Below are 27,856 nucleotides of genomic sequence, written 5' to 3' on the forward strand. Positions count from 1 at the left end.
CTCTCTGCCCCACTCCCTCCTTCCTTGACTCTTCTCTCCTCCTCTATCTCTGCCCCATCCCCTCCCTCCCTGTCTCTGCCCCACTCCCTCCTTTCCCATCCCTCCCTCCTTCCTCCTCTCTGCCCTTCTCCATCCCTCCGTCCTCTCTCTGCCCCACTCCCTCCTTCCTTGACTCTTCTCTCCTCCTCTATCTCTGCCCCATCCCCTCCCTCCCTGTCTCTGCCCCACTCCCTCCTTTCCCATCCCTCCCTCCTTCCTCCTCTCTGCCCTTCTCCATCCGTCCGTCCTCTCTCTGCCCCACTCCTTCCTCCTCCTCTCTGCCCAATCCCTCCTTTCCCACCCTCCCGCTCCATCCTTCCTCCTCTCTGCCCTTCTCCATTCCTCCGTCCTCTCTCTGCCCCACTCCCTCCTTCCTTGACCCTTCTCTCCTCCTCTATCTCTGCCCCATCCCCTCCCTCCCCGTCTGTGCCCCACTCCCTCCTTCCCATCCCTCCTCCTTCCTCCTCTCTGCCTCCTCCATCCTCCTTTCTCCTCTTTGCCCACTCCGCCTCTCTGCCCCCACTCCTTCCTCTCCTCCTCTGCCCTACTCCCTCCTCACTGACCCTTCTCTCTCTCTCTATCTCTGCCCCATCCCCTCCCCTCCTTCTCTCTGCCCCACTCCTCCTTCCCCATCCCTCCCCTCCTTCCTTCTCTCTGCCCTTCTCCATCCCTCCTTCCCCGTCTCTGCCCCACTCCTCCTTCCCATCCTCTCTCCTTCTCCTCTCTGCCCCACTCCCTCCCTCCCTCCTCCTCCTCTTGCCCTACTCCATCTCACTTGCCCTTCTCTCCTCCTCTATCTCTGCCCCCCTCCTCCTCTCTGCCCCCCCGCCCCGTCTCTCTCCCTCCTCCCCGGCTCTGTCTCGGCCCCCCCCCCCCCCCCCCCAGCACGGGATTGTGGGAGGAAGCGGGGCGGACAGAGACACCCAGCGAACATGGCTGCACCGTGATCCGCCTCGCCAGCGGCCGCCGCCTCCCGCAGCCCCAGCGCCAGCGCCGCCCGCGCGGGGCCCGAGCCAGCCCGGCGGGCCCCGGCCGGGGGCAGCGGCGGGGACCCCCCCGCCGCCCCCCTCCCCGCCGAGCCCCCCCCGCAGGGGACGCGCAGGCCGAGGCGCGGCCCCTGGCCCCCCCGCCGGCCCCATGGACAGGAACTACCCCAGCGCCGGCTTCGGGGACCCGCTGGGCGCCGGCCCGGGATGGAGCTACGAGCGCTCGGCCAAGGCCAGGTGAGCGGGATCGGGCCCCCCGGGTACGCCCTGGGGACGGGGGGGCTCCCCCACCCTGTGCATGGGGAGGGGGGGCTCCTCCACCCTGTGCATGGGGAAAGGGGCGCAGGGCCTGCAGCCCCCCCGAAATCCGTGCACGGGGGTGGCGGGACGAGGGTCGCCCCCACCTGTGCACAAGGCCAAGCCAGGCTCAGCTTCGGGGGGGGGGGGCAGGCCTATTAGGGATTCCCCTGCCCCCCAATAGGCCTCTTAGAGAGCAGGGTGGGGGGCTGGGACAAGCGGGCCCCATCGTGTCCTGGGCAGCACCAACCAACACGGGGGGGCTGGGAGCCGTTTGTGGGGGAAGCCCCTGGGGGAGGGGCTCCAGGCACCTCCCCTTAGAGAGCAAGTGCAGACCCCCAGGTCAGGCGACAGGGAACCCAGGAGTCCTGGTGCTCAGCCCTCTCCTCCCCCCCAGCTCCAACCCACTAGAACCCCCTCCCATTCTACAGCCAGAGAGAGAACCCAGGAGTCCTGGCTCCCAGCCCCTGCCCTCCAACCACCAGACTCCACTCCCCTCTTAGAGCTGGTCACAGAACCCAGGAGTCCTGGCTCCCAGCCCCCCCCCCCTCCACTAGACCCCACTCCCCTCCCAGAGCTGGTCACAGAACCCAGGAGTCCTGGCTCCCAGCCCCCCCCCCCGGACCCCACTCCCCTCCTAGAGCTGGTCAGAGAACCCAGGAGTCCTGGCTCTCAGCCCCCCCCCCCACCACTAGACCCCACTCCCCTCCTAGAGCTGGTCACAGAACCCAGGAGTCCTGGCTCCCAGCCCCCCCTCCCACTAGACCCCACTCCCCTCCCAGAGCTGGTCAGAGAACCCAGGAGTCCTGGCTCCCAGCCCCCCCCCCACCACTAGGCCCCACTCCCCTCCTAGAGCTGGTCACAGAACCCAGGAGTCCTGGCTCCCAGGCCCACTCCCCTGAGATATCATGGTACCTTCTGAGAGACCTTTCTCTGAATGTGTCTAAAGCAGTAAGATCTAGTGGTTAGAGCAGGGGGGTGCTGGGAGCCAGGACTCCTGGGTTCTCTCCCTGGCTCTGGGAGGGGAGTGGGGTCGGGTGGTTAGAGGAGGGAGGGGGGCTGGGAGCCAGGACTCCTGGGTTCTCTCCCTGGCTCTGGGAGGGGAGTGGGGTCGGGTGGTTAGAGGAGGGAGGGGGGCTGGGAGCCAGGACTCCTGGGTTCTTTCCCCAGCTTTGCTGCAAGCTCTGACCTTCCCTGGCTCTCAGTGTTTCGCTCTGCACCGTGGGCTTGAGAGCCGCCCTCCTGCTGAGTTGTGCTGGGACTGCCCCGGTGGGGGCGGGGAGGTAGGGGTGTGGGGGAAGGGGGGCTGCATGGGGGGCAAGGTAGCAGTTTGGTGGGAGGGGGAGGTCCATGGGGAAAGGGAGGAGTGTGGGGAGGCTGTTGGGGGAGGGGGTTTCTTTCCCTCTGGCTCAGCTCTGACCCCCTTCAATCAGCCCCACTGGTCCCAGAGTGGGGGGCAGGAGCTTGTGTCCCCAGCCCCCAAGTGTGTGATGAGTTTGTGGGTTTCCGGGCTGCTCCCCTGACGGAATGGGGGCCGGGGGGGATTCCCCCTGGACAGGGGGCGGCGGTGAGTGTGACCTCCCACCCCACTCCCAGACTGATGGGGAGGTCCTGGCTGCAGGGAAGGGGGGTGGGATGCAGTCCCTGCCCCCCAGGCGTTGGCTGTTCCCCACAGCCCCAGGGGCATCTGCATTCTGCCCCCCCCACCCCCAAGGCACCAATCTCTGTGTGACACCTCCCTGCCCCCCAGCAGCGTCCCGTGAGTGAGAGCTGCTGGTTGAAGAAGCTGGAAGGTGGGGGAGGGGAGCAAGGGTAACTGGGGCTGGGGAGTGGGGCCTAGTGGTTAGAGTGAGGGGGCAGGGCTTGGAGCAGGATTCCTCTGGGAGTGGGGCCTAGTGGGGTTGGGGGCTGGGCATTGGGGTTCAAAGACTGGGCTCTTGTGGGCTGCGTTTCGGGGGGGGCGGGCTGTGTGGGGTGGCGCCCGCCTGGCCGGTGCATTTTCTCTGCCGGCTGCTGCACTGCTGCCTTGGTGCATGCTGGGGCTCTGCTGCATGTCTCCTGGAGGCAGGTGCACCTGCAGGGTGGGGGCGAGGGAGGTGCAGGCATCTATCTGCAAGTAGAACCCCCCTGACATGGACAATGTATCTGCACACAGCGCAGAGCTGCTGCGGGGTGCAGCCTGCAGGGCTATGCAGGCACCGCATGCCCAGCCGCCTGCGGCCTGGCGTGTGTCTGGTAGACTCAGTTGCCTCTGGATGGTGAAGGGAGTTTTTGGTGCTGCTTGCACCCTTCTGCCGATGGCTGCACCTGCGTGGTACATGCCTTCCCTTGCTGGTGCGGGCCCCTGCACTGCCCAGGCGTTTGCTGCATGGCACATGCATCCTGCTGGGGGGTGGTTGCATGTGCATAACATGTTGCCATTGCATCTCCCTGGAAGCGGTTGCTCCCCAGCATGGTGCCTACCTTTGCCACACGGTGCACGCACCTGCTTGGTGAATGCATTTGCAAGGGCACAGGCAGCTCTCGGCAGGTTTTTGCACCTCCACGGCCTGTGCATTTACAGTAGTGCATGCATTTCTCTGCAAGGAGGTCCCTGGGCGCAGCCCATGCATTCCCTCCGTGGGGTGTGTATCCTTCCACAGGGAGATTTGCCTGTATAGGACATTCCTTTGCATGTCTCTGCAGGCAGTTGTGTGCATATGGTGCATGCATTTCCCATGCTAACTGCAGCTCTCCTGCTCCTGCACAATGCATCTATTTGCTGTGATGCCTGCATCAGTCTGCAGCAGGTTGCATCCCATGTTGCATGCAGTTGTGCATGCACCCACAGCAGGGCACACCCTGTGCTGCATGCAATTATGCATGAATTCCTGTAGCAGGGCACATCCTGTGCTGCATGCAATTGTGCAGGCATCTCTCTGCAGCAGGGTGAATCCACCATGCTGCATGCAATCATGTAGGCATCTCTCTGCAGCAGGGTGCATCTCCGTGCTGCATGCATTTGCTATGGTGCCTGCATTTCTCTCTCAAAGAAGGGGCTCCTTAGCGCAGCCCCTGCATTCACTGCCTGCTGCATCCACCCCTTGTACAAAGGAGTGCAGCCACATAGTGTGTGGATTGCCACAGTGCATGCGTCGCTGAGCGGGCCTGGACCTGGGCAAATCCCATGCATTTGTGCCTCGGCGCATACCTCATTCTCCAGACGGCTGCATGCACCTGGGGTGTTCATTTGCCTCTCTGGAGAGGTTGCAGCTTTGCCTTGGCTCACGCCTGCATCTGTCCGCAGCCAGTTGCATCGAGGGCCTGCAGCCTGGGCCGAGCCTTCGCTGCATGGCACATGGATCCTTCAGCTCCCAGTTGCGCCTGCCCAGCATTGCATGCCCCAGCGTGGCCCTAGGCCGCCAGGAGGAAGGGCGCGTCCGAGGGGTTCAGTGCTGGGTGCAGGCACCGGTGTGGGGAGTGGGGGCGGCTGAGAGCTAGGACTCCTGGGTTCTCTTGTAACAGGGAGAGGGGTGTCCTTGCTGGGCAGAGCTCAGGGTCTGATCGGGGTACAGTTCCCAGCTGGGAAGTTCCCTCTGCTTAGTAGGTGGTTGCAAAAATCTAAATCTGTCTTCACAACTCTTGGGGATGGAGGGGAGCCCAGGGAGCTGCGGGTCGGGAGTGAGGGGCACTGGCAGGGCTGGGGGGCCCAGGGCTGGGCTGGCAGGAGCTGCGGGTCGGGAGTGAGGGGCACCTGCAGAGCTGGGGGGCCCAGGGCTGGGCTGGCAGGGGGCTGCGGGACAAGAGTGAGGGGCACCGGTAGGGCCGGGCTAGCAGGGGCTGTGGGTTGGGAGTAGGGGGCACCGGCAGGGCTGGGGGGCCCAGGGCTGGGCTGGCAGGGGCTGTGGGTTGGGAGTAGGGGGCACCGGCAGGACTGGGGAGCCCAGGGCTGGGCTGGCAGGGGGCTGCGGGTTGGGAGTGAGGGGCACTGGCAGGGCTGGGGGAGCAGGGATGGGATGGGGGGGCTGCGGGTCGGGAGTGAGGGGCACCGGCAGGGCTGGGGGAGCAGGGATGGGATGGGGGGGCTGCGGGTCGGGAGTGAGGGGCACCGGCAGGGCTGGGGGAGCAGGGATGGGATGGGGGGGCTGCGGGTCGGGAGTGAGGGGCACCGGCAGGGCTGGGGGAGCAGGGATGGGATGGGGGGGCTGCGGGTCGGGAGTGAGGGGCACCGGCAGGGCTGGGGGAGCAGGGATGGGATGGGGGGGGCTGCGGGTCGGGAGTGAGGGGCACCGGCAGGGCTGGGGGAGCAGGGATGGGATGGGGGGGCTGTGCATCTCCGTTTTGGTGCCAGGCTCCTTCCCGTGCTGCCAGCAAAGCTGGGAAGTGCGTAGGGGGGGAGGGGGAATCAGACATCTGGAGCCAGAGCCAGGGACTACGTTTCCCAGAATGCCCTGCTGTCACCACGCTCCTGTACCAGATGCTGGGAGGGGGATGGGGGGGAAACCTTCCCGCTTCTCTGAGCCATGGGGCTGGGGCTGGGGGATCCATGGGGCGGGTTCTGCTTTTCCAGGGTCTGCCTGTGGGGGAGACAACTTGGGTGGGGGGGAATCCATGGTGAAAGCACCTTCCCCACTGCAGAGGGATCACTGATGGAACTGGTGCCCCCCGGAGGGGACAGGCCCCGGGCTCCATTCCCGGCCCCCCGAGCCAGCCAGTCCCCGCCCTGGGCGCTGGATGGGAGCTGGCACCCCCTAGAGGAGAGAGGCCCCAGACCCCATTCCCTGCCCCCCTGAGCCAGCCAATCCCTGCCCTGGGGCTGGATGGGAGCCGGTGCCCCCTGGAGAGGAAAGGCCCCACGTCCCACCCCTCAGGAGTTGGGGGCAGGGTTGGGGGGGGCATGACTGTCACTGATGCTGTCCTCCCCCCCCCCCCAGCCTGGTGTACGGCGGGTCCCGCACGTCCCATCCCGACACAGACATTCTGCACCGCCAGGCCTACGCCGCCCCTCACCCCCTGCAGGGCTATGCCACGAACCACCACCCCGCAGGTACGTCTCCGTCTTCTCCCGCTCGTGCGTCCGTCCATATCCTGGCCGTGTGCCCTTCCCCGTGTCTGTCCATCCGTCCGTCCTCCTACTGTGTGCTCGTCCCGCTGTGTGTCCATCCGTCCGTCCTCCTGGCCGTGTGCCCTTCCCCGTGTCTGTCCATCCGTCCGTCCTCTTGCTGTGTGCTCGCCCCGCTGTGTGTCCATCCGTCCGTCCTCCTGGCCGTGTGCCCTTCCCCGTGTCTGTCCATCCGTCCGTCCTCCTGCTGTGTGCTCGTCCCGCTGTGTGTCCATCCGTCCGTCTTCCTGGCTGTGTGCCCTTCCCTGTGTCTGTCCATCCATCTGTCCTCCTGCTGTGTGCTCGCCCCGCTGTGTGTCCATCCGTCCGTCCTCCTGGCCGTGTGCCCCTCCCTCTGTGTCTGTCCATCCGTCCGTCCTTCTGCTGTGTGCTCGTCCCGCTGTGTGTCCATCCATCCGTCCTCCTGGCCATGTGCCCTTTCCTGTGTCTGTCCATCCGTCCGTCGTCCTGCTGTGTGCTCGTCCCGCTGTGTGTCCATCTGTCCGTCCTCCTGGCCGTGTGCCCTTCCCCGTGTCTGTCCATCCGTCCGTCCTCCTGACCGTGTGCCCTTCCCCGTGTCTGTCCATCCGTCCGTCCTCCTGCTGTGTGCTCGTCCCGCTGTGTGTCCATCCGTCCGTCCTCCTGGCCGTGTGCCCTTCCCCGTGTCTGTCCATCCGTCCGTCCTCCTGCTGTGTGCTCGTCCCGCTGTGTGTCCATCCGTCCGTCCTCCTGGCCGTGTGCCCTTCCCTGTGTCTGTCCATCCGTCCGTCGTCCTGCTGTGTGCTCGTCCCGCTGTGTGTCCATCCGTCCGTCCTCCTGGCCGTGTGCCCTTCCCCGTGTCTGTCCATCCGTCCGTCCTCCTGACCGTGTGCCCTTCCCCGTGTCTGTCCATCCGTCCGTCCTCTTGCTGTGTGCTCGTCCCGCTGTGTGTCCATCCGTCCGTCCTCCTGACCGTGTGCCCTTCCCCGTGTCTGTCCATCCGTCCGTCCTCCTGCTGTGTGCTCGTCCCGCTGTGTGTCCATCCGTCCGTCCTCCTGGCCGTGTGCCCTTCCCTGTGTCTGTCCATCCGTCCGTCCTCCTGCTGTGTGCTCGTCCCGCTGTGTGTCCATCCGTCCGTCCTCCTGGCCGTGTGCCCTTCCCTGTGTCTGTCCATCCGTCCGTCTTCCTGCTGTGTGCTCGTCCCGCTGTGTGTCCATCCGTCCGTCCTCCTGGCCGTGTGCCCTTCCCTGTGTCTGTCCATCCGTCCGTCCGTCCTGCTGTGTGCTCGTCCCGCTGTGTGTCCATCCGTCCGTCCTCCTGGCCGTGTGCCCTTCCCCGTGTCTGTCCATCCGTCCGTCCTCCTGCTGTGTGCTCGTCCCGCTGTGTGTCCATCCGTCCGTCCTCCTGGCCGTGTGCCCTTCCCCGTGTCTGTCCATCCGTCTGTCCTCCTGCTGTGTGCTCGTCCCGCTGTGTGTCCATCCGTCCGTCCTCCTGGCCGTGTGCCCTTCCCTGTGTCTGTCCATCCGTCTGTCCTCCTGCTGTGTGCTCGTCCCGCTGTGTGTCCATCCGTCCGTCCTCCTGGCCGTGTGCCCTTCCCTGTGTTTGTCCATCTGTCCGTCCTCCTGCTGTGTGCTCGTCCCGCTGTGTGTCCATCCGTCCGTCGTCCTGGCCGTGTGCCCTTCCCTGTGTCTGTCCATCCGTCTGTCCTCCTGCTGTGTGCTCGTCCCGCTGTGTGTCCATCCGTCCGTCCTCCTGGCCGTGTGCCCTTCCCTGTGTCTGTCCATCCGTCCGTCCTTCTGCTGTGTGCTCGTCCCGCTGTGTGTCCGTCCGTCCGTCCGTCCTGGCCGTGTGCCCTTCCCCGTGTCTGTCCATCCGTCCCTCCTCCTGCTGTGTGCTCGTCCCGCTGCGTGTCCATCCGTCCGTCCTCCTGGCTGCGTGTCCTTCCCTCTGTGTCTGTCCATCCGTCTGTCCTCCTGCTGTGTGCTCGTCCCGCTGTGTGTCCATCCGTCCGTCCTCCTGGCCGTGTGCCCTTCCCTGTGTCTGTCCATCCGTCTGTCCTCCTGCTGTGTGGTCGTCCCGCTGTGTGTCCATCCGTCCGTCCTCCTGGCCGTGTGCCCTTCCCTGTGTCTGTCCATCCGTCTGTCCTCCTGCTGTGTGCTCGTCCCGCTGTGTGTCCATTCGTCCGTCCTGGCCATGTGCCCTTCCCCGTGTCTGTCCATCCGTCCGTCCGTCCTGCTGTGTGCTCGTCCCGCTGTGTGTCCATCCGTCCGTCCTCCTGGCTGCGTGTCCTTCCCTCTGTGTCTGTCCATCCGTCTGTTCTCCTGCTGTGTGCCCCTTCCTCTGTGTCTGTCCATCCCTCCGTCCTTGTGGCCATGTGTCCGTTCCGCTGTGTGTCCACCCGTCTGTCCTCATGGCCGTGCGGCTGTCTGTCCATCCATCCTCCTGGCTGTGTGCCTATCCTGCTGTGCATCTGCTCCTCCCCCCACCTGTCTCTCTGCATCCCCTCGTCCGTCTGTCCCTGGCTGTCTGTGTGTCCACCTGCCCCTCTCCGCCGCCTGCTCTGCCCTCCATTATCCATGGGTCTGGTGCCCTCTGCCTGTCTCCCCCCCCAGGCCTCGCTCATCTCCACTCTCTGCCTGTCTGCTTCTGTTAGACCTACCAGCACTCCCACAACGCCCTGCCCCTGTCTGCCTGTCCCGTCTCTGCCCCCGTCTCCCCATCCGTCCGTCTGTCTGCCCTGCCCCCGTCAGCCCCCCCAGTCTCCCCTGTCTCTGCCCCCGTCTGCCTGTCCCGTCTCCCCGCCTCTGCTTCTGTCTCCCCATCCGTCTGCCTGTCCCGTCTCCCCGTCTCTGCCCCCGTCTGCCTGTCCCGTCTCCCCGCCTCTGCTTCTGTCTCCCCATCCGTCTGTCTGCCCTGCCCCCGTCTGCCTGTCCCGTCTCCCCGTCTCTGCCCCCGTCTCCCCATCCGTCTGTCTGCCCTGCCCCCGTCTCCCCGTCCCATCTCTGCCCCCGTCTCCCCATCCGTCTGCCTGTCCCGTCTCCCCGTCTCTGCCCCCGTCTCCCCATCCGTCTGCCTGTCCCGTCTCCCCGTCTCTGCCCCCGTCTCCCCATCCGTCTGTCTGCCCTGCCCCCGTCTGCCTGTCCCGTCTCCCCGTCTCTGCCCCCGTCTCCCCATCCGTTTGTCTGCTCTGCCCCCGTCTGCCTGTCCCGTCTCCCCGTCTCTGCCCCCATCTCCCCATCTGTCCGTCTGCCCTGCCCGTCTGCCTGTCCCATCTCCCGGTCTCAGCCCCTGTCTGTCTGTGCCCCCCTCACTGTCTCCCCCCCCAGGTCTCTCGGGGCTCTTCGAGACGGGACTCCATCATGCCAGCAGCGCCACCCCCGATGCCTCCGTCATGAACCTCATCTCGGCGCTGGAGTCGCGGGCCCCCCAGCCCGGCCCCTCGGCCTCCTCGCTGCTCTCCCAGTTCCGCACCCCCTCCTGGCAGACAGGTACGTGGGGGTGGGGAGAGCCCCCCAGGGGGCAGGGTCTGTACGGGGACACTCCCAGCTGGGGCGGTGCATGCCCCTGCTCCTAGGCTTTAGCTCCGCCCCCTCAGCCGGGCCAGGCTGCCCCCCCTTAGCCCCACCCCCTGTTCAATCCCCTCCCCAGCCGGGCTTGGCCTGGCTTGAAGCCCCACCCCCAGCCCCACTGTAGGACCCAGATCTCCCCACGGGGGCCTGTCCCGGGCGGGGGCTGTGGGTGCAGGCGGGTGCTGCTCCATTCTCTGACACCCCCCCTCGTTTCCCCCCCCAGCCATGCACACTCCGGCCCCGGCTGAGCTGTTCATCTCGGGCGCCATCCCCGGCTCCGGCACCTTCCCGTCGTCCTCGGCGCTGTCGGCCTACCAGCACCCGGCCTCCTTCAGCGGGCGCAGCTTCCCGGTCACCTCCTCGCTCAGCCTGCAGGACGCAGCCTTCAGCCCCAGCTCCAACGGGCTCCTGTCGCCGCACGACCCGCTGCTGCACATCAAATCCTCCCAGGCCAGCGTCCCCTCCTCCCTCAGCTTCGACCGGCTGGGCAGCGCCGTGCTGGGCACCGGGCTGCCCTCCCAGAGCTCGGCCTACCGCAGCGCCCAGGAGTCGGCCTCCCGCCACCTGCCCTCCCAGTTCAACCTGCTCTCGTCCTCCCTGGGGCCCCCCTCGGACCAGTCCTCGCAGCTGTACAACACCTCGGTCTTCTCCAGCTCGCCCGCCGCCTCCATGGAGCGGGCCGTCCCCCGGCAGGACAGCGTCATCAAGCACTACCAGCGTCCCTCCAGTGCCCAGCCGCAGCTGCCCGCGGCCCACTCCCTGCAGCACTTCCTGAGCTGCGGGGGCAGCTACCAGCAGATGTCCCACCGCGCCGGCCTCTCCTGCAGCCCGCTGGGCGAGCCCTCGCCTGCCGGCTCCGAGGGCTCCCAGAAGCCGCCGCAGGCCCCCCGCCAGGAGCCCGGGCAGAGCTACCGGCCCATCATCCAGTCGCCCGGCTACTCGGGCGCGGCCACCGGCGGCTCCTCCAAATCCAAGAGCTACTCAGCCTCCCGCCAGACCCCTCGCTCCACCGCCACCCCCAAGTGCCAAAGCAGCTTCTCCGTCTCCGTCGCCAAGCCCAGCTCGGTCATCGCCAGCCAGTCCCAGGCCTACTCGCCCGGCCAGCCCCAGAGCCTTCTGTCCATGAGCCAGCCCCAGAGCTACGCCGTCAGCCAGCCCCAGAGCCTCTCCTCCGTCAGCCAGGCCTCCCAGTTCAGCGGCAGCCAGGCGCAGGACCTAACCAGCGTCAGCAAGGCCCAGAGCTACGGCCCGGGACAGGCCCAGCCGGGCGGACAGGGTGGGCAGGGCGGGCAGGGGCTGCAGCCCTGCGTGAGTCAGAGCCAGGCCTTCTCTCCGGAGCAGCTGCAGGGGCTGTCGACAGTGGGTTACAGCGTCCAGGCCGAGCCCCATGTCTCGGTGAGCCAGACCCCCAGCTACGGGCCAGCCCACTCCCAGGGCATGCCCACCGCCAGCCCCTCGCTGAGCTACAGCACCGGTCACTCACCTGCCATGCCCAGCCACCCGCAGCCCATCGGCTACGCCCACGGGCAGAGCCTTCCCGACTCCAGCCCCTCACAGATTGGCCGACCCCTGCAGTCGCCCACGGCCGCCCGGCCCCAGAGCGTGAACTCGCCCGGGCAGTCCCAGAAGTACCTGACGTCGGTGCTGTCGCCTTCCTTCATGCAGCCGGCGCACGGGCAGAGCTACCCAGGTGTGGAGCGGGCGGCCTCCTACAGCAAGGCCAAGGCCGAGTCTGACCTGCTGGCGGCCGAGCGGGCGGAGGACGAGGATTTCCTCATTCAGCACTTGCTGCAGTCCCAGACGCCGCCCCCCCGAGGGCCGGCCGAGGGGCTGGTGCAGTGCGAGGAGCGGGGGGCCAAGGGGCTGGCTTATGGGGGGCTCAGCAAGTCGGAGGAGCGTTACCACCTGCAGAGTGTCATCCGCACCAACTCCAACCTGGACAGCCAGGGCCTGGAGCTGTCCCTGCAGGGCCTGAAGGAGAAGAAGAAAGGGGAGCGGCCCCACGCCCGCTCCACCCCAGAAGCGCTCGCCACCTCCGTGGTGCATTACACCCACCAGGCCGGCTCCATGGACAGCTACGCCCAGGACATGAAGAAGTCGGTGGAGCATCTGCAGGCTGGGGCCAAGGACCTGGCCCAGGCCCACTCCTACCTGCAGAAGACCCCCGAGCACGGCCCCCCGCCCCACCGCATGGTGGGTGAGCCCCCACCCATGGAGCTGCTGCCCAGCCAGCAGGGGGCACCACTGCTGCTGGACTCGTCCCCCGACCTGCCCCAGCTCTCCCTGCCCCCCCCCCAGCAGCAGCAGCAGCAGCAGTCCCAGCTTCTGCAGTCGGTGCTGACGCACACCCAGAGCCAGCTGCATCCCCGGGCCAAGGTGCACCTGCTGGAGCCGCAGCGCCTGCACCCCCCCGAGCCCCCCTCGCCCCAGCTCCAGCTGCAGGCTCTGGAAGCTCACCTGCACCAAGCCCACGTCCGCTCGCAGGGCCTGGACCCCCAGCAGTCCCCCCAGCTCCAGGGCCAGCTGCAGGCCGAGAACATGGAGGTGCTGGGCCAGTCCCAGGAGATCCAGGACTTCCTGGAGCCCGACCTGAGCCTGGAGTCCCACCTGGGCCAGGGCGGGGCCGGCCTGGAGCCTGACTCCTCCCAGCAGGTGCCCCAGGCCCAGCTGGAGGCCAAGGACCAGTTTGAGAGCCCCAGCCCGCAGGGCTCCAAGCAGCGCTTCGTGCCCCTCACCTCCATCTGCTTCCCCGATTCGCTGCTGCAGGACGAGGACCGCAGCTTCTTCCCCGGCATGGAGGACATGTTCGGGCCGGGGGCCTGTGGCCCCGACGACTTCCCCAAGCCCGGCTGCGGGGAGGACGAGCCGCCCAGCCTGGAGCGGGCCGAGGGCCTGAAGGGGGGGGCCAGTGGCTACGACATGCTGCCGGCCGGCCAGGGCTACCAAGGCTATTGCCCCAGCGAGGGTGGGGACGGCTCCCACCTGGCCATGGAGCCGGTCAAACACGAGCTGCCCTCCACCGTCAACGCCGAGCCGCTGGGGCTGATCCAGGCGGGCCACGGCGGGCCGGAGGGGGCGGCCAAGCCAGGCCTGACCTCGCCCATCTTCTGCTCCTCGAAGCCCAAGAAGCTGCTGAAGACGACCTCCTTCCACCTGCTCAAGAAGCGGGACCCCCCGTTCCAGCCCCCCAAGAAGGCCTACGCCCAGGAGTACGAGTTCCAGGACGACGAGGACAAGGCCGACGTCCCGGCCGACATCCGCCTCAACAGCCGGCGCCTGCCCGACCTGCTGCCCGACCTGATCTCCAGCTGCCGGGCGCGGCCCAGCCTCAGCCCCATGGGCGACATCGACTTCTGCCCCCACCACAGCGCCGCCGACGGCCCCAAGAAGCGGGGCCGCAAGCCCACCAAGCCCAAGCGGGACGGGCCCCCCCGGCCCCGCGGCCGGCCCCGCATCCGGCCCCTGGCCGAGCCCCACGGCGTCCTGCCCCCCGACGGCGCCAAGAAGCCCCGGGGCAGGGGGAGGGGGCGGGGCAAGAAGGGGGGTGAGGAGGGGGGCGAAGGAGGGGCCGGCGCTGAGTCCCTCAAGCCGCTCAAGGTAACGGGGAGGGAGGGGCCCTGGCTGGGGAGGGAGGGGCTGGGGGCGTTGTCCTGGCTTTAGAGGGAGGGACTTGGGGCCTGGCCCTGGCTCAGGAGGGAGGTGCTTTGGCTGGGGGCGGGGCCCTGGCTGGGGAGGGAGGGGTTTGAGATGGGGGCGGGGCCCTGGCTGGGGAGGGAGAGACTCTGGGGTGGGGCCCTGGCTGGGGAGGGAGGGGTTTGAGATGGGGGCGGGGCCCTGGCTGGGGAGGGAGGGACTCTGGGGTGGGGCCCTGGCTAGGGAGGGCGGGGTTTGGGCTGGGGGCGTGGCCCTGACTGGGGAGGGAGAGGTTTGGGATGGGGGCGGGGCCCTGGCTGGAAGGGAGGGGGTTGGGATGGGGGTGGGGCCCTGGCTGGGGAGGGAGGGGTTTGGGATGGGGGTGGGGCCCTGGCTGGGGAGGGAGGGGTTTGGGATGGGGGTGGGGCCCTGGCTGGGGAGGGAGGGGTTTGGGATGGGGGTGGGGCCCTGGCTGGGGAGGGAGGGGTTTGGGATGGGGGTGGGGCCCTGGCTGGGGAGGGCGGGGCTTGTCTTTGGTTCCCAGCAAGGCTGATCTATTGAGGGATGTGGGGGGGTCCTGGGGGTCGGGGCCTGTGGGCCCTGGGGGTCAAGATCTCCCAGGCTTCGGGGCCTGGGGGCGGCAGGGAGCCTGGAGAAGGGGCGGCCCCAGCTGGGCTGTCCCCCCCCCAGCTCCCCTGAGCCCTGCTCTCCCCCCAGATCAAGCTGGCGGTGCCCAAGGGCGGCGAGGGGGCCCCGGCAGAGCCTCCCGCCCCCGGGCCGGCGCCCCCCGAGCCGGGGCTGGACAGCAGCCAGACACGGGAGAAGATCAAGGCAAAGATCCGGGAAGTGGAGGAGAAGCAGCCGGAGATGAAGTCGGGTTTCATGGCTTCCTTCCTGGACTTCCTCAAGTCGGGCAAGCGGCAGCAGCTGCCCACGGCCGCCGCCAGCCCCCCCAAGACCCCGCGGCCCCCCACGGCCCAGCCCCCCTTCGGTCTGGCGCCCCCCCTGCTGCCGGGGGCGCTGGACGGGGCTGAGGGCGAGGGGCTGGTCATGAGCTGCACCAGCCCCTGCAAGCGACTGGACGAGGAGCTGAAACGCAACCTGGAGACGCTGCCCTCGTTTTCCTCCGACGAGGAGGACTCGGTGGGCAAGAACCAGGACCTGCAGAAGAGCATCTCGTCCGCCATCTCCGCCCTGGACGACCCGGCCGAGCGCAAGGAAGGCGACGGGGCCGGTGGGTGCCACGTCCCCCCGGGGTCTCCCTGCCTCGCGGGACCCTGCATCCCCTGGGCCCGCATCCCCCTGGGGGTTCCCGCGCTTTGCATCTCCCTGAGGTTCCCCGGCCCCCCGGCCCACGTCCCCTGGGGATTCCCCTACCTCACGGGACCCTGCCTTCTCCCCGGCCTGCCTCCCCCTGGGGGTCCCCCTGCTTCGCAGGACCCCACATCCCCCCGGGGGTTCCCCCACTTCGCATCCCCTCGGGCTCCCCCTGCCTCACGGGACCTTGCATCCTCTCGGCCCACATCCCCCGGGGATTTGCCTGCCTCGCGGGACCCTGCCTCTTCCCCAGCCCATGCCCCCCCCCCCCAGGGTCCCCATGCCTTGTGGGACCCTGCATCCCCCCGGGGGTTCCCCCAACTCACATCCCCCCGCATCTTTTCCCCTGCCTCATATCCCCCCGGGAGTCCCCCTGCCTCACGGGACCCTGCATCCCCCCCAGCCCGCATCCCCCGAGGGGTTGCCGCACCTTGTATCCCCCTGCATCTCCTCCCCAAGTGTTCTTCCTGCCCCGCATCCCCCTGTGGGATTTCCCTGCCTCGCATCCCTCCTGCCCCATACCACCCTGTATTCTCCTGGGATGATCCCCTGCCCTACGTCCCGCTGGTGGGTTCTCCTGCCCCACATCTCCCCTGCCCTGCATTCCCCCACTCCACATCCCCCTGTGGCTCCTCACCCCATGGCCCCCCCATGTCTTCCTGGGGTGTCCCGCCACCCCATGCCTCCCTGCCCCATGGCCCCGTGCATCTCCCCACCCCGCGTCCTCTGGGGTGTCCCAGCATCCCCCTGCCCTGTGTCCCCCAGTACTCCCGGGGCCTTTCCCTGCCCCCCCATCCCTGGGACATCCCCACCTTCCTCTGCCCCAGGTCCCCTCTTGTCCCTGGGGCTGTTGAATCCCCTGTACTCTGCTGTAGAGTGCCCCCAAACCTTTTTGGGTGCCTCCTATTCCCCTATTATGGGGTCCCCCAATCCCTTGCTCCCCAGGTTGTCCCCCACCCCAGCTCTTTAGACCTTGCCCCACTCACTTTGGTCCTCCAGGGGATGGCCCTACCCCCATGGTGCTTCCCCCCAGGACCCCCAGTCCACACCCCTGAATCCCCCAGAGGGCACCCTCTGACCCCTGCACTAACCCTACTCCCTCCCCACCCACAGACGCCCCCGTGGTGGAGGAGAAGCCGCTCAGCCCAGCCCCCTCTGAGGCCTCCCAGCAGGAGCCCCCCCCGGCCACCTCCCCGGCCTCGCCCCCCGAGCCCCCCCCGCCACCCCCCGAGGGGCCCCCGGCCCAGGCCTCCCCTGAGCTGGAGGAGCCGGAGGACGCGCGGCCCCTGCACCTGGCCAAGAAGCAGGAGACGGCGGCCGTGTGCGGCGAGACGGACGAGGAGGAGGCAGAGAGTGGGGGGGAGGGGATCTTCCGGGAACGCGACGAATTCGTCATCCGCGTGGAGGACATCCAGGCCCTCAAGGTGGGGGGCTGCGGGTCGGGAGTGAGGGGCACCAGCAGGGCTGGGCTAGCCCGGGGCTGCGGGTCGGGAGTGGGGGGCACCAGCAGGGCTGGGCTGGCAGGGGCTGCGGGTCGGGAGGTGGGGGGCAACAGCAGGGCTGGGCTGGCAGGGGCTGTGGGTCGGGAGTGAGGGGCACCAGCAGGGCTGGGCTAGCAGGGGGCTGCGGGTCGGGAGTGGGGGGCACCAGCAGGGCTGGGCTGGCAGGGGCTGCGGGTCGGGAGTGGGGGGCACCAGCAGGGCTGGGCTGGCAGGGGCTGCGGGTCGGGAGGTGGGGGGCACCAGCAGGGCTGGGCTGGCAGGGGCTGCGGGTCGAGAGTGAGGGGCACCAGCAGGGCTGGGCTGGCAGGGGGCTGCGGGTCGAGAGTGAGGGGCACCAGCAGGGCTGGGCTAGCAGGGGGTTGCGGGTCGGGAGTGGGGGGCACCAGCAGGGCTCGGCTGGCAGGGGCTGCAGGTCGGGAGTGGGGGGCACCACCAGGGCTGGGAGTGTGTGACCAGGGCTGGGCTGGCGGGGGCTGCGGGTCGAGAGTGAGGGGCACCGGCAGGGCTGTGGAAGGTGGGCAGGGGGCTACAGGTCGGGAGTGAGGGGCACCGGCAGGGCTGTGGAAGGTGGGCAGGGGGCTACAGGTCGGGAGTGAGGGGCACCAGCAGGGCTGAGGTGGGGCAGGGCTGGGCTAGCAGGGCCTGCGGGTCGGGAGTCAGGGTCACTGGCAGAGCTGGAGGGGGCAGGGCTGGGCTGGAAGGGGCTGCGGGTCAGGAGTGAGGGGCACTGGCAGAGTGGAGGGGGGGGCAGGGCTGGGCTAGCAGGGGGCTGTGACCCCCTCTCCCTCCGTGTCTCCAGCTGGCATTGCAGACGGGCCGGGAGCCGCCCCCCATCTGGCGGGTGCAGAAAGCCCTGCTGCAGAAATTCACCCCTGAGATCAAGGACGGGCAGCGGCAGTTCTGTGCCACCAGCAACGTGAGTGTCCCTTGCCCCCCCCCTCCCCAGAGCATGGGGGTGACCCTGCCCCACCCCACTGACAGACCCCTGGTGCCCCATCCCAAGCCAGCCTAGGGCTTTTTCTGCATCACCCCCGGGGGATGCTCGTTGGGAGGAAGATCCTGGCAGAGGGGGCCGTACCCCATGAGGACGGGGTGTCCAGGGGCCACGTTCCCAGCGGGGGCGGGGACACTGAGGAGAGAAGTTTCCGTCTCTGTTCCTGGCTCCCCTTTTGGACGGGGGAGTCGAAGACACCCCAGAAGCAGCCTCCTCCCTCCCCTGCCTTTCCTCTCTCCCCCCTGATCTCTGCTCCCCTCTCCCCCACCAAGTACCTGGGCTATTTTGGGGACGCCAAGAACCGCTACCAGCGTCTCTATGTGAAGTTCCTGGAGAACATCAACAAGAAGGATTACGTACGCGTCTGCTCCAAGAAGCCCTGGCACCGGCCGCTGCAGGCCGTGAGGTGAGGGGGGGTGCAGAGAGGGAGGGGGGTGTACCCTGACCCCTCCCCGGCGTGTTTCCTGCCCGCTCTGGGCTGGGGCTCCAGTGCCGGGCTCCCTAACGGGCCCCCTTCCCGCCCCGTGCAGGAGGCAAAATCAGCCCAAGACTTCAGGCCCCAAGGTCCCGGCCCCAGCCAAGGCCGAGAAGCAGCCAGAGGCGTCGGAGCGAGTGGAGATGCCGGAGAAGGGCCCCAAGCCGGAGAAGGGCCCCAAGCCGGAGAAGGTGGAGCGGGCCCCCAAGCTAGACAAGCCCCTCAAGGCGGAGCGGGCCGAGAAGCCGCCCCGGGCGGACAAGCCGGCCAAGGCTGACAAGGCCCCCAAAGCGGAGAAGACAGAGCCCCCGGCGCCTGCCCCCCCTAAGGCTGCTCCGGCCGGCGCCCCCAAGCCCAAACCCAAACCCGCCAAGGTGAAGGCGGAGCCGCCTCCGAAGAAGAGGAAAAAATGGCTGAAGGAGGCTGCGTCCTCCTCGGACTCGGAGTCCAGCCCGGACCAGCAGAGCGAGGAGGGTGAGCCCGGGGGGGGCGTGCAGGGGGAGGGAAGAGCGGGGAGTCATAGTGCTGGGACCCAGCTCTGGCCTGTCAGTTCAAGCCATGGTGCCAGCCTTCCACAGGGCCGGGGCAGGGCTGGCCCCACAGCTCCTCCGCCCAGCTCCAATCCTACCCCGTCCTTTTCCCCATGTTACTGGGGTCACCCCCATTTCCTCCCCCCTGGGTACAGGACACCCCATCCAGCCCAACTGCAGGAGAGGCCTGGGAAAACCCCACATGTAAACCCCAGAGAAAGAGAAATAGAGAACCAAAGAAAACGCCCCCAGGGCGAAAGAGCAAAGTGAAAGAGGAGGTTAGAGGAAAAGGCTTCCTTTAAAAAGTCAAATCCCAGTAAGGAAAGAGGCCTAAGTTCTGGCAAGTCAAGTGCAAAAGGATCCTTGGGCTAAAAGAGAATTTAAAAAGCAACCAGCAGCTAGTCACTGGGGTGTGTCACCAATCGCTTAACTCAGCCTCTGGCCCAGATGGCTGGAGGGGAGCTCATGTGATGCCGATTTTTAAAAAAGGTCCAAGGGGTGATCCTGGCAATTCCAGGCCGGTGAGCCCAACTTCAGTACCGGGCAAAGGGGTTAAAACCGTGGTGAAGAACAGCATGGACAGACACAGAGACAGACGTGATGTGTTGGCTTTTGGAAAGGAAAATCACGCCTCACCGATCTATTAGAATTCTCCCGGGGGTCGACATGTGGACAAGGGGGAGCCAGCGTCCTTAGACTTTCAGAAAGCCTGTGACAAGGCCCCTCACCCAAGGCTCTTAAGCGAACTAAGCTGTCATGGGATAAGGGGGAAGGTCCCTCATGGGTCAGTAACTGGGGAAAGACAGGAAACAAAGGGGTGGAATAAAGGGTCAGTTTTCAGACTGGAGAGAGGTGAATAGCAGGGTCCCTTGGGGGTCTGCACTGGACCCAGCGTGTGTCAACATGGGCATAAGTGAGCTGGGAAAAGGGGGAATCAGGGAGGCGGCTGAGTTTGCAGCTGACACAAAAGGATGCAGGATAAATCAGTCCGAAGCAGCCCGTGAAGAGTTACAAAGGGACCTTACCGAGCTGCAGGTGAAATTCAGGGACGATCGAATCCCCACTCTGCATACGCAAGGCTGGGGCCTGAATGAGCTGGTCCCACTCAAGCAAGAGCTCTGGGAGTCATTGCAGGTCGTTCTCGGCAAACCTCCACTCAGTGGGCAGCGGCCGTCAGAAAAGCCAGCCGCCTGTTGGAATCAATATCCAATGCTGCTATATAAATCCATTGCACGCCCACACCCCCAATACTGCATCCCGTTCTGGTTGCCCCATCTCAAAAAAGACCTACTCGGATGGCAAAGGTGGCGGAGAACGGCAACAAAAACACTTAGGGTCCAGAACAGCTTCCATATGAGGAGAGGTGAAAAAGGCGGGGCTGGTTCAGCTTGAAAAAGGAACGAGTAAGGAGGGGTATGAAGGAGATTTATAAACTTGTGACTAGTGTCAAGCAAGTGACTAGGGAGGTGTTATTTACCCCTTCTCATAACACGGAAAACAAGGTGTCACCCGATGAAATTACCAGGCAGCGGGTTGAAAACAAACCTCTAAGGCAGTATTTCTTCACCCAACGAACTGTTAACCTGCGGAACTCCTTGCCAGGGGATGTCATCAGGCCAAAAGGGTTCAGAAAAGAATGAGATCAGGGCCTGGAGGGTGGATCTGTCAGTGGTTATTAACCAGGATGTGGGGGGGACACTGCCTGTGGCCACGGGTGTCACTGGAGCTCGGACTAGCTGACTGGGCAGGTGGGTCGGTGGTTATTAGCCAGGATGGGGGGTGGACACTGCCCCTGGCCATGGGTGTCACTGGAGCTGGGATTGGCTGACTGGACGGGTGGGCCGGTGGTGGTTAGCCAGGATGGGGGGCGGACGCTGCCCCTGGCCATGGGTGTCACTGGAGCTGGGATTGGCTGACTGGACGGGTGGGCTGGTGGTGGTTAGCCAGGATGGGGGGCGGACGCTGCCCCTGGCCATGGGTGTCACTGGAGCTGGGATTGGCTGACTGGATGGGTGGGCCGGTGGTGGTTAGCCAGGATGGGGGGCGGACGCTGCCCCTGGCCACGGGTGTCACTGGAGCTGGGATTGGCTGACTGGACGGGTGGGCCGGTGGTGGTTAGCCAGGATGGGGGGCGGACGCTGCCCCTGGCCACGGGTGTCACTGGAGCTGGGATTGACTGACTGGACGGGTGGGCCGGTGGTGGTTAGCCAGGATGGGGGGCGGACGCTGCCCCTGGCCACGGGTGTCAGTGGAGCTGGGATTGGCTGACTGGACGGGTGGGCCGGTGGTGGTTAGCCAGGATGGGGGGCGGACGCTGCCCCTGGCCACGGGTGTCACTGGAGCTGGGATTGGCTGACTGGACGGGTGGGCCGGTGGTGGTTAGCCAGGATGGGGGGGGGACGCTGCCCCTGGCCACGGGTGTCACTGGAGCTGGGATTGGCTGACTGGACGGGTGGGCCGGTGGTGGTTAGCCAGGATGGGGGGCGGACGCTGCCCCTGGCCATGGGTGTCACTGGAGCTGGGATTGGCTGACTGGACGGGTGGGCCGGTGGTGGTTAGCTAGGATGGGGGGCGGACGCTGCCCCTGGCCACGGGTGTCACTGGAGCTGGGATTGGCTGACTGGACGGGTGGGCCGGTGGTGGTTAGCCAGGATGGGGGGCGGACGCTGCCCCTGGCCACGGGTGTCACTGGAGCTGGGATTGGCTGACTGGACGGGTGGGCCGGTGGTGGTTAGCCAGGATGGGGGGCGGACGCTGCCCCTGGCCACGGGTGTCACTGGAGCTGGGATTGGCTGACTGGACGGGTGGGCCGGTGGTGGTTAGCCAGGATGGGGGGCGGACGCTGCCCCTGGCCATGGGTGTCACTGGAGCTGGGATTGGCTGACTGGACGGGTGGGCCGGTGGTGGTTAGCTAGGATGGGGGGCGGACGCTGCCCCTGGCCATGGGTGTCACTGGAGCTGGGATTGGCTGACTGGACGGGTGGGCCGGTGGTGGTTAGCCAGGATGGGGGGCGGACGCTGCCCCTGGCCACGGGTGTCACTGGAGCTGGGATTGGCTGACTGGACGGGTGGGCCGGTGGTGGTTAGCCAGGATGGGGGGCGGACGCTGCCCCTGGCCACGGGTGTCACTGGAGCTGGGATTGGCTGACTGGACGGGTGGGCCGGTGGTGGTTAGCCAGGATGGGGGGCGGACGCTGCCCCTGGCCACGGGTGTCACTGGAGCTGGGATTGGCTGACTGGACGGGTGGGCCGGTGGTGGTTAGCCAGGATGGGGGGCGGACGCTGCCCCTGGCCACGGGTGTCACTGGAGCTGGGATTGGCTGACTGGACGGGTGGGCCGGTGGTGGTTAGCCAGGATGGGGGGCGGACGCTGCCCCTGGCCATGGGTGTCACTGGAGCTGGGATTGGCTGACTGGACGGGTGGGCCGGTGGTGGTTAGCCAGGATGGGGGGCGGACGCTGCCCCTGGCCACGGGTGTCACTGGAGCTGGGATTGGCTGACTGGACGGGTGGGCCGGTGGTGGTTAGCCAGGATGGGGGGCGGACGCTGCCCCTGGCCACGGGTGTTATGGGACTGGCTACCTGGGCAAGTGGCTTGCTCAAAGCTCTGTTCAGTTTGCTCCTCTCCCCCGCACCCAGCTGGATTTGAGGACCAGTGGCTTCTGGTTTTGGCTAGCTAATGAGGGCCCACGGACGAACTGGTTAGGGCGACCCATTGTCTCTGGTGTCTGAGCCTCCCCTGTACTCCTACACACCTTCCCTTTCACATCCGTGCACTTCGCAGGATGGGAGGGAGCCGTGGCAACCCCTGGAATTTGCCACTTTGGGCAATTCCCGGACCCCTCTGGCCACCAGTGGGTGGTGCCGTCATCCCCACCAATGGGGTGAGCTGGAACAGGCGGTATGCAAATGAGCCTCACTGTGGTTGGGGACTGCTCCCGTGCTTTACCACTAGAGGGAACCAAAGTGCCTCTTAGCACAAGGTGCCAGGCCCTGGAGCTTGCAAGGGGGGGAGTGAATCTGGGGGGGCAGCCTAGGTGGGGGGGTCTGACTCTGGGAGAGGGGTCCTGGGGGAACTACAGACTCTCGGGGGGACGGGATCTTGGCCCTGGAGGGGTCTGACTCGGGGGGACGGGATCTTAGCCCTGGGGTGTTCTGACGGGGGGGATGTCTTGGCCCTGGAGGGGTCTGACTCGGGGGGACGGGATCTTGGCCCTGGGGTGTTCTGACGGGGGGGGATGTCTTGGCCCTGGAGGGGTCTGACTCGGGGGGACGGGATCTTGGCCCTGGGGTGTTCTGACGGGGGGGGATGTCTTGGCCCTGGAGGGGTCTGACTCGGGGGGACGGGATCTTGGCCCTGGGGTGTTCTGACGGGGGGGGATGTCTTGGTCCTGGAGGGGTCTGACTCGCGGGGGGGTCCTGGCCCTGGGGGGACTACAGACTCTGGGATGGGGGGCTGGTCCCTGGGCTGGAGCTGGTGTGCTGGGGGTATGCCGGTGGGGGGAACCTCTGTGTGGTGTGGAGGTATAAGTGGGGGGGGCTGGCCATGGGGTGTGGCCAGGCCCCCCCCTCACATCTGTGCCCCCCCAGAGCGGGTGCCAATGGGCCGGGTGTTGAACACGCGGGCGATGAAGGAGATGTACCGGAGCTACGTGGAGATGCTGGTCAGCACGGCCCTCGACCCCGACATGATCCAGGCCCTGGAGGACACCAACGGTGGGTACCTGCCCCGCTTCCCCCCCCCCGCGGCTGGGTGGGCCCCCCGCTTTCCCCCGTGGCTGGGGCCTGTACCTCTCCCCCCCATAACTGGGTCCCCCCCGCTTCCCCCCCCGCGGCTGGGTGGGCCCCCCGCTTCCCCCCATGGCTGGGGCCTGCACCTCTCCCCCCCATGACTGGGCCCCCCTCGCTTTCCCCCCCACGGCTGAGTGGGCCTCCCGCTTCCCCCCATGGCTGGGGGCCTGCATCTCTCCCCCCCCATGATTGGGCCCCCCCGCTTCTCCCCCACGGCTGGGTGGGCCCCCTTCTTCCCCCCACGGCTGGGGCCCTGCACCTTCCCCCCCCATGACTGGCCCCCCCCCGCTTCTCACCCCACGGCTGGGGGCCTGCACCTCTCCCCACAGCCAGGGAAGCGGGGAATCTGCCCTGCCCCCCACACACACTGTGGGAGGGGTCCCCCATTGTGGGGGGGTTATTGACGGCTCCATTGGAGATGGTGAGGGGGGATGAGCCCAGGGTGGCCACATGGTGAGGGGGGATGAGCCCAGGTGGCCGATCCTGGGGCTGGGGGGCATGATAGCCAGTGACCTTTGCCCTCTGCCCCCCCCAGACGAGCTCTACTTGCCCCCCATGCGCAAAATTGACGGGATCCTGAACGACCACAAGAAGAAAGTCCTGAAACGGGTGTCGCTGCACCCGGCGCTGCAGGTGGGGGCGTGGGGGGGGGCTGGGTGGGGGATTGGGGGGCCCTGGGGCTGCGTGGGGAACTCGGGTGGGGGCCTGGGGCTGGGTGGGGGAGACATTGGGGGGGGCCTGGGGCTGGGTGAGAAACTCGGGGAGGGAATGCTGGGGGGGCGGCTTGGGGGGCCCTGGGACTGGGGGGGAGATGCTGGGGGGGCCCTGGGGCTGGGTTCTTTGCACCTGTGGGGCGGGGAGGGGCCCCATGCGCAGGAGGCACCCCCCCATCCTGCTGTGACCCCCGTGCCCCCCCAGGAGGCGCTGCACACCTTCCCCCAGCTGCAGGCAGAGCCGGGCGAGGCGCTGGTGAGGCTGCGCCCCACGGGGCAGCCCTACAACCGCAAGACCCTCAACAAGCTGAAGAAGAGCGTGTCCAAACCCCAGGTGGGTGCGGGGGGCGGGGGCTGCCGCAGGTGGGGGTGGTGGCAGGGGGAGGGGCTGGAGCCCCCGACTGACCCCCCCTTCGCCCCCTCAGGAGTTCAAGGTCGACGTGGAAAAGTCGTTTTTCTTCACCCTGTACCATTCCCTCCATCACTACAAATACCACACCTTCCTGCGCTGCAAGGATGAGGTGAGACCCCCCCGGCCCCCCCAGCCCCCGTCCTGCCCCCCCCACAGCCCCCCGATCCCCCCAGCCCCCGTCCTGCCCCCCCATTCCCTCCATCACTACAAATACCACACCTTCCTGCGCTGCAAGGATGAGGTGAGACCCCCCCCGGCCCCCCCAGCCCCCGAACTGCCCCCCCCAGCCCCCCCGACCCCCACAGCCCCCGTCCTGCCCCCCCATTCCCTCCATCACTACAAATACCACACCTTCCTGCGCTGCAAGGATGAGGTGAGACCCCCCCGGCCCCCCCAGCCCCCGTCCTGCCCCCCCCGACCCCCCCAGCCCCCAACCTCCCCCCCCCACCATTCCCTCCATCACTACAAATACCACACCTTCCTGCGCTGCAAGGATGAGGTGAGACCCCCCCGGCCCCCCCGACCCCCCCAGCCCCCGATCTGCCCCCCCACAGCCCCCCCGACCCCCCCAGCTCCCGACCTGCCCCCCCCATTCCCTCCATCACTACAAATACCACACCTTCCTGCGCTGCAAGGATGAGGTGAGACCCCCCCCGCGGCCCCCCCCAGCCCCCCCCAGCCCCCGTCCTGCCCCCCCCACAGCCCCCCCGACCCCCACAGCCCCCGACCTGCCCCCCCCATTCCCTCCATCACTACAAATACCACACCTTCCTGCGCTGCAAGGATGAGGTGAGACCCCCCCCGGCCCCCCCAGCCCCCCCCAGCCCCTGTCCTGCCCCCCCCACAGCCCCCCCGATCCCCACAGCCCCCGACCTGCCCCCCCCATTCCCTCCATCACTACAAATACCACACCTTCCTGCGCTGCAAGGATGAGGTGAGACCCCCCCCAGCCCCTGCTAGCCCAGCCCTGGGCTCCCCCCAGCCCCGCCGGCGCCCCTCACTGCCGACCCGCAGCCCCTGCTAGCCCAGCCCTGGGCTCCCTCCAGCCCTGCCGGTGCCCCTCACTCCCGACCCGCAGCCCCTGCTAGCCCAGCCCTGGGCTCCCCCCAGCCCTTCCAGTGCCCCTCACTCCCGACCCGCAGCCCCTGCTAGCCCAGTCCTGGGCTCCCCCCAGCCCTTCCAGTGCCCCTCACTGCCGACCCGCAGCCCCTGCTAGCCCAGCCCCGCCGGCGCCCCTCGCTCCCGCCCACAGCCCTGACGCGTGTCTCCCCGCAGACGTCGGCCATCGAGGGGCAGGACGCGGACCTGGGCCAGGAGGAGGTGGTCCAGCAGTGCATGCGGAACCAGCCCTGGCTGGAAAAGCTCTTCGACTCCTTCAGCGACCTCCTGACACAAGCCCAGACCAAGTGCGCGTGACCCCACCGCCATCTCCCTCCCCCCGCAGCGGCTGGGGAGGGCTCTGGACGGAGGATGGGGGGGGCATTGGGGATCCGCTCCCCACCCCCCATCTGCGGTGGTGATCTCTAGGACAGACCCCCCCACACACACACCGCGGCTTGGGGTGGCTGTGGCCCAGAGCGGGGAGGAAGAGGGGCGGCTCTGGGGTCGGTGGACCTGCCCCCCCAGTTCCCCCTCCCGTACAGAGAAATTTTATTTATATATATATGTATAAATGTCTATTTAGCAGCTTCCTTTCTCTGTATGGGTGTGGGGGGAGGCCCCCCCACAGCCGGGGAAGCCTGTGGGGCGTAGGGGGTACGGGTGAGAGGTGGGGGATGATGGCTTAGGTAGCCAGGACTCCTGGGTTCAATCCCCAGCTCTGGGAGGGGAACAGAATGGGGGTGGGGGGGGGAGCCCGGACTCCTGGGTTCTGTGCTCAGCACACCCACCTTCTCCCCTCGGTCCCCCACTCCTGCCCACCCTCCCCCCACAGCAGGGTAACGATGGGGGGCTATGAAGTATTATTGCTCCCCCCGCCCTCCTATGGCATGGCCAGGCCACCCTCCCCCCCAATACAGTGGTCTGGTTCCCCACTCAGAGCTATTTATTGCCAAGCCCAGGGGAGGGGAGCCAGCCCCCCCCAGAGCATAGCCCCCCATCTGTGTCTGGGGGGTTCTCACAGGGGGGCAGCCAATGAGTCCATGCGCTTCCCCCAGGGCGGGTGGGGGCAGATTCCCTGTCCCCCCCCAACGACTATTTAATCCTTCTCTTAGGCCGTGTTTGGCGGGGGGTGGGGGCGGTTATTTTTGTCGTTGTGTGTTTTTGTTTTGTTTTTTTATCAGCGGATTTTCTTGTACATAATGTATAGGGTCAAAGTCTATGTATCATATTGTATTTGGCTAACGGACACCCCCGCGGAGCCCCCCCGCCCCCCCCTTAGCTGTGAAATTCTTCGGCTTGGATCAACTTCGAAGGAGGCCGGGGGGGGCTGAGTTTTGGGGCATCATTATTATAATTATATAGACAGTTTGGGGGTGGGGTCGGGCCCCAATCCCCCCCTCCCCAGGCCAATCTGAATTTTTTAACCTTGGATACAAAATCCAGCCTAGATTAGTGAGATTTGGTCAGGGCTCCCCCCCCACCAGGACCCTCCATTTTCCAGCCTCTTCCCCCCCCCCCGCCTCTCTCCACCTTTGTGGTATAGATTTGGGAGGGGGGGGTGGGCTGCCCGTGACTCCCCCTCCCCCATGGCCTCCTCCCCACTTTCGGGGGAGGGGGGACTCCAGGTACTTTTGGGGGGAGGGGGGTTGCCATAGACTGGGAGCTGCATTGGAGCCCTGTCCCTCTGGGAGGGGGCCCTGTACCCCTCCCTCCCAAGGGAGTCCCCCCAACGAATCCTGCCACAACTGGGTTCTTTTAAATTCGTTCTCTGACCCCTTTCTGCTTGGGGGGAGACAAGGGTGAGAAAGGGAGGGCTCCTCTCCTCACCCCCTATTTGGGGGCACTCCCCCCTTTGGGCTCAATTGTTGCTGGCGCTGGGATATTCTGTGCCACCCCCAAATCTGCCCCAAACCAGCTCCCTTCTCCCCCGGCGGGGAGGGATTCCAGCACCCCCGGTGGGGGAGGGTAATTTGGGGTGATTCCCCTCTACATCCAGTGCCCCGGTGTCTGTAGTGTCCTGGGGAGGGGGCTGTGGCCAGTGAGGGGGGCCCCCAGTCCCATGCCCTGTCACCCCCAGGAGGAGGCGCAGCCAAGGCCCCCCCAATACCAGAACCCATGCTAAAGCACTAAACTGTTTTTTTTGGGGGTGGGACTCCAGAGCTGGCCAAACTCCAGGTACCCCGAAGCGTGGGGAGCTGGGAGTCCCCCCCTCACCCTGGAGCTAACCCTTTGGTCTAAGGCCCCCCCAATCCCGCCGCCCCCCCCTTTTTTACGCTGTGTACTCTGTGTCCGTGGGTTTTGCGGCTGGGAATGTGGTCTGTATGGATGTTGCGATATATTTTTATTGTTTAGTCGCGTCTCCGTCTGGTTTTCTCGCCCCCCCGATCCCGCGTGCACCCCCCGTCCTGCTGCCTTATTTGGGGGGGGCATTCCCAGCAC

The 27,856-nt window shown here is 67.0% G+C and overlaps 1 protein-coding gene across 1 annotated transcript; it reads left to right on the forward strand.

Annotated features, from left to right (window-relative positions):
* Window positions 1–1,145: 1,145 nt before the first annotated feature.
* PRR12 (proline rich 12) lies at window positions 1,146–27,768 on the forward strand. The gene is made up of 14 exons (XM_030545037.1): window positions 1,146–1,262; window positions 6,236–6,348; window positions 9,708–9,869; window positions 10,174–13,547; window positions 14,301–14,817; window positions 16,014–16,324; window positions 17,202–17,318; window positions 17,669–17,802; window positions 17,927–18,345; window positions 22,991–23,116; window positions 23,727–23,824; window positions 24,110–24,238; window positions 24,330–24,425; window positions 25,592–27,768. The coding sequence occupies exons 1-14, from the start codon at window positions 1,177–1,179 to the stop codon at window positions 25,730–25,732; spliced, it is 5,823 nt and encodes a 1,940-aa protein (XP_030400897.1). The 5' UTR covers window positions 1,146–1,176; the 3' UTR covers window positions 25,733–27,768.
* Window positions 27,769–27,856: the final 88 nt, after the last annotated feature.

This window comes from Gopherus evgoodei, unplaced genomic scaffold, assembly GCF_007399415.2.
Source record: "Gopherus evgoodei ecotype Sinaloan lineage unplaced genomic scaffold, rGopEvg1_v1.p scaffold_35_arrow_ctg1, whole genome shotgun sequence".
Lineage (NCBI taxonomy): Eukaryota > Metazoa > Chordata > Testudines > Testudinidae > Gopherus > Gopherus evgoodei.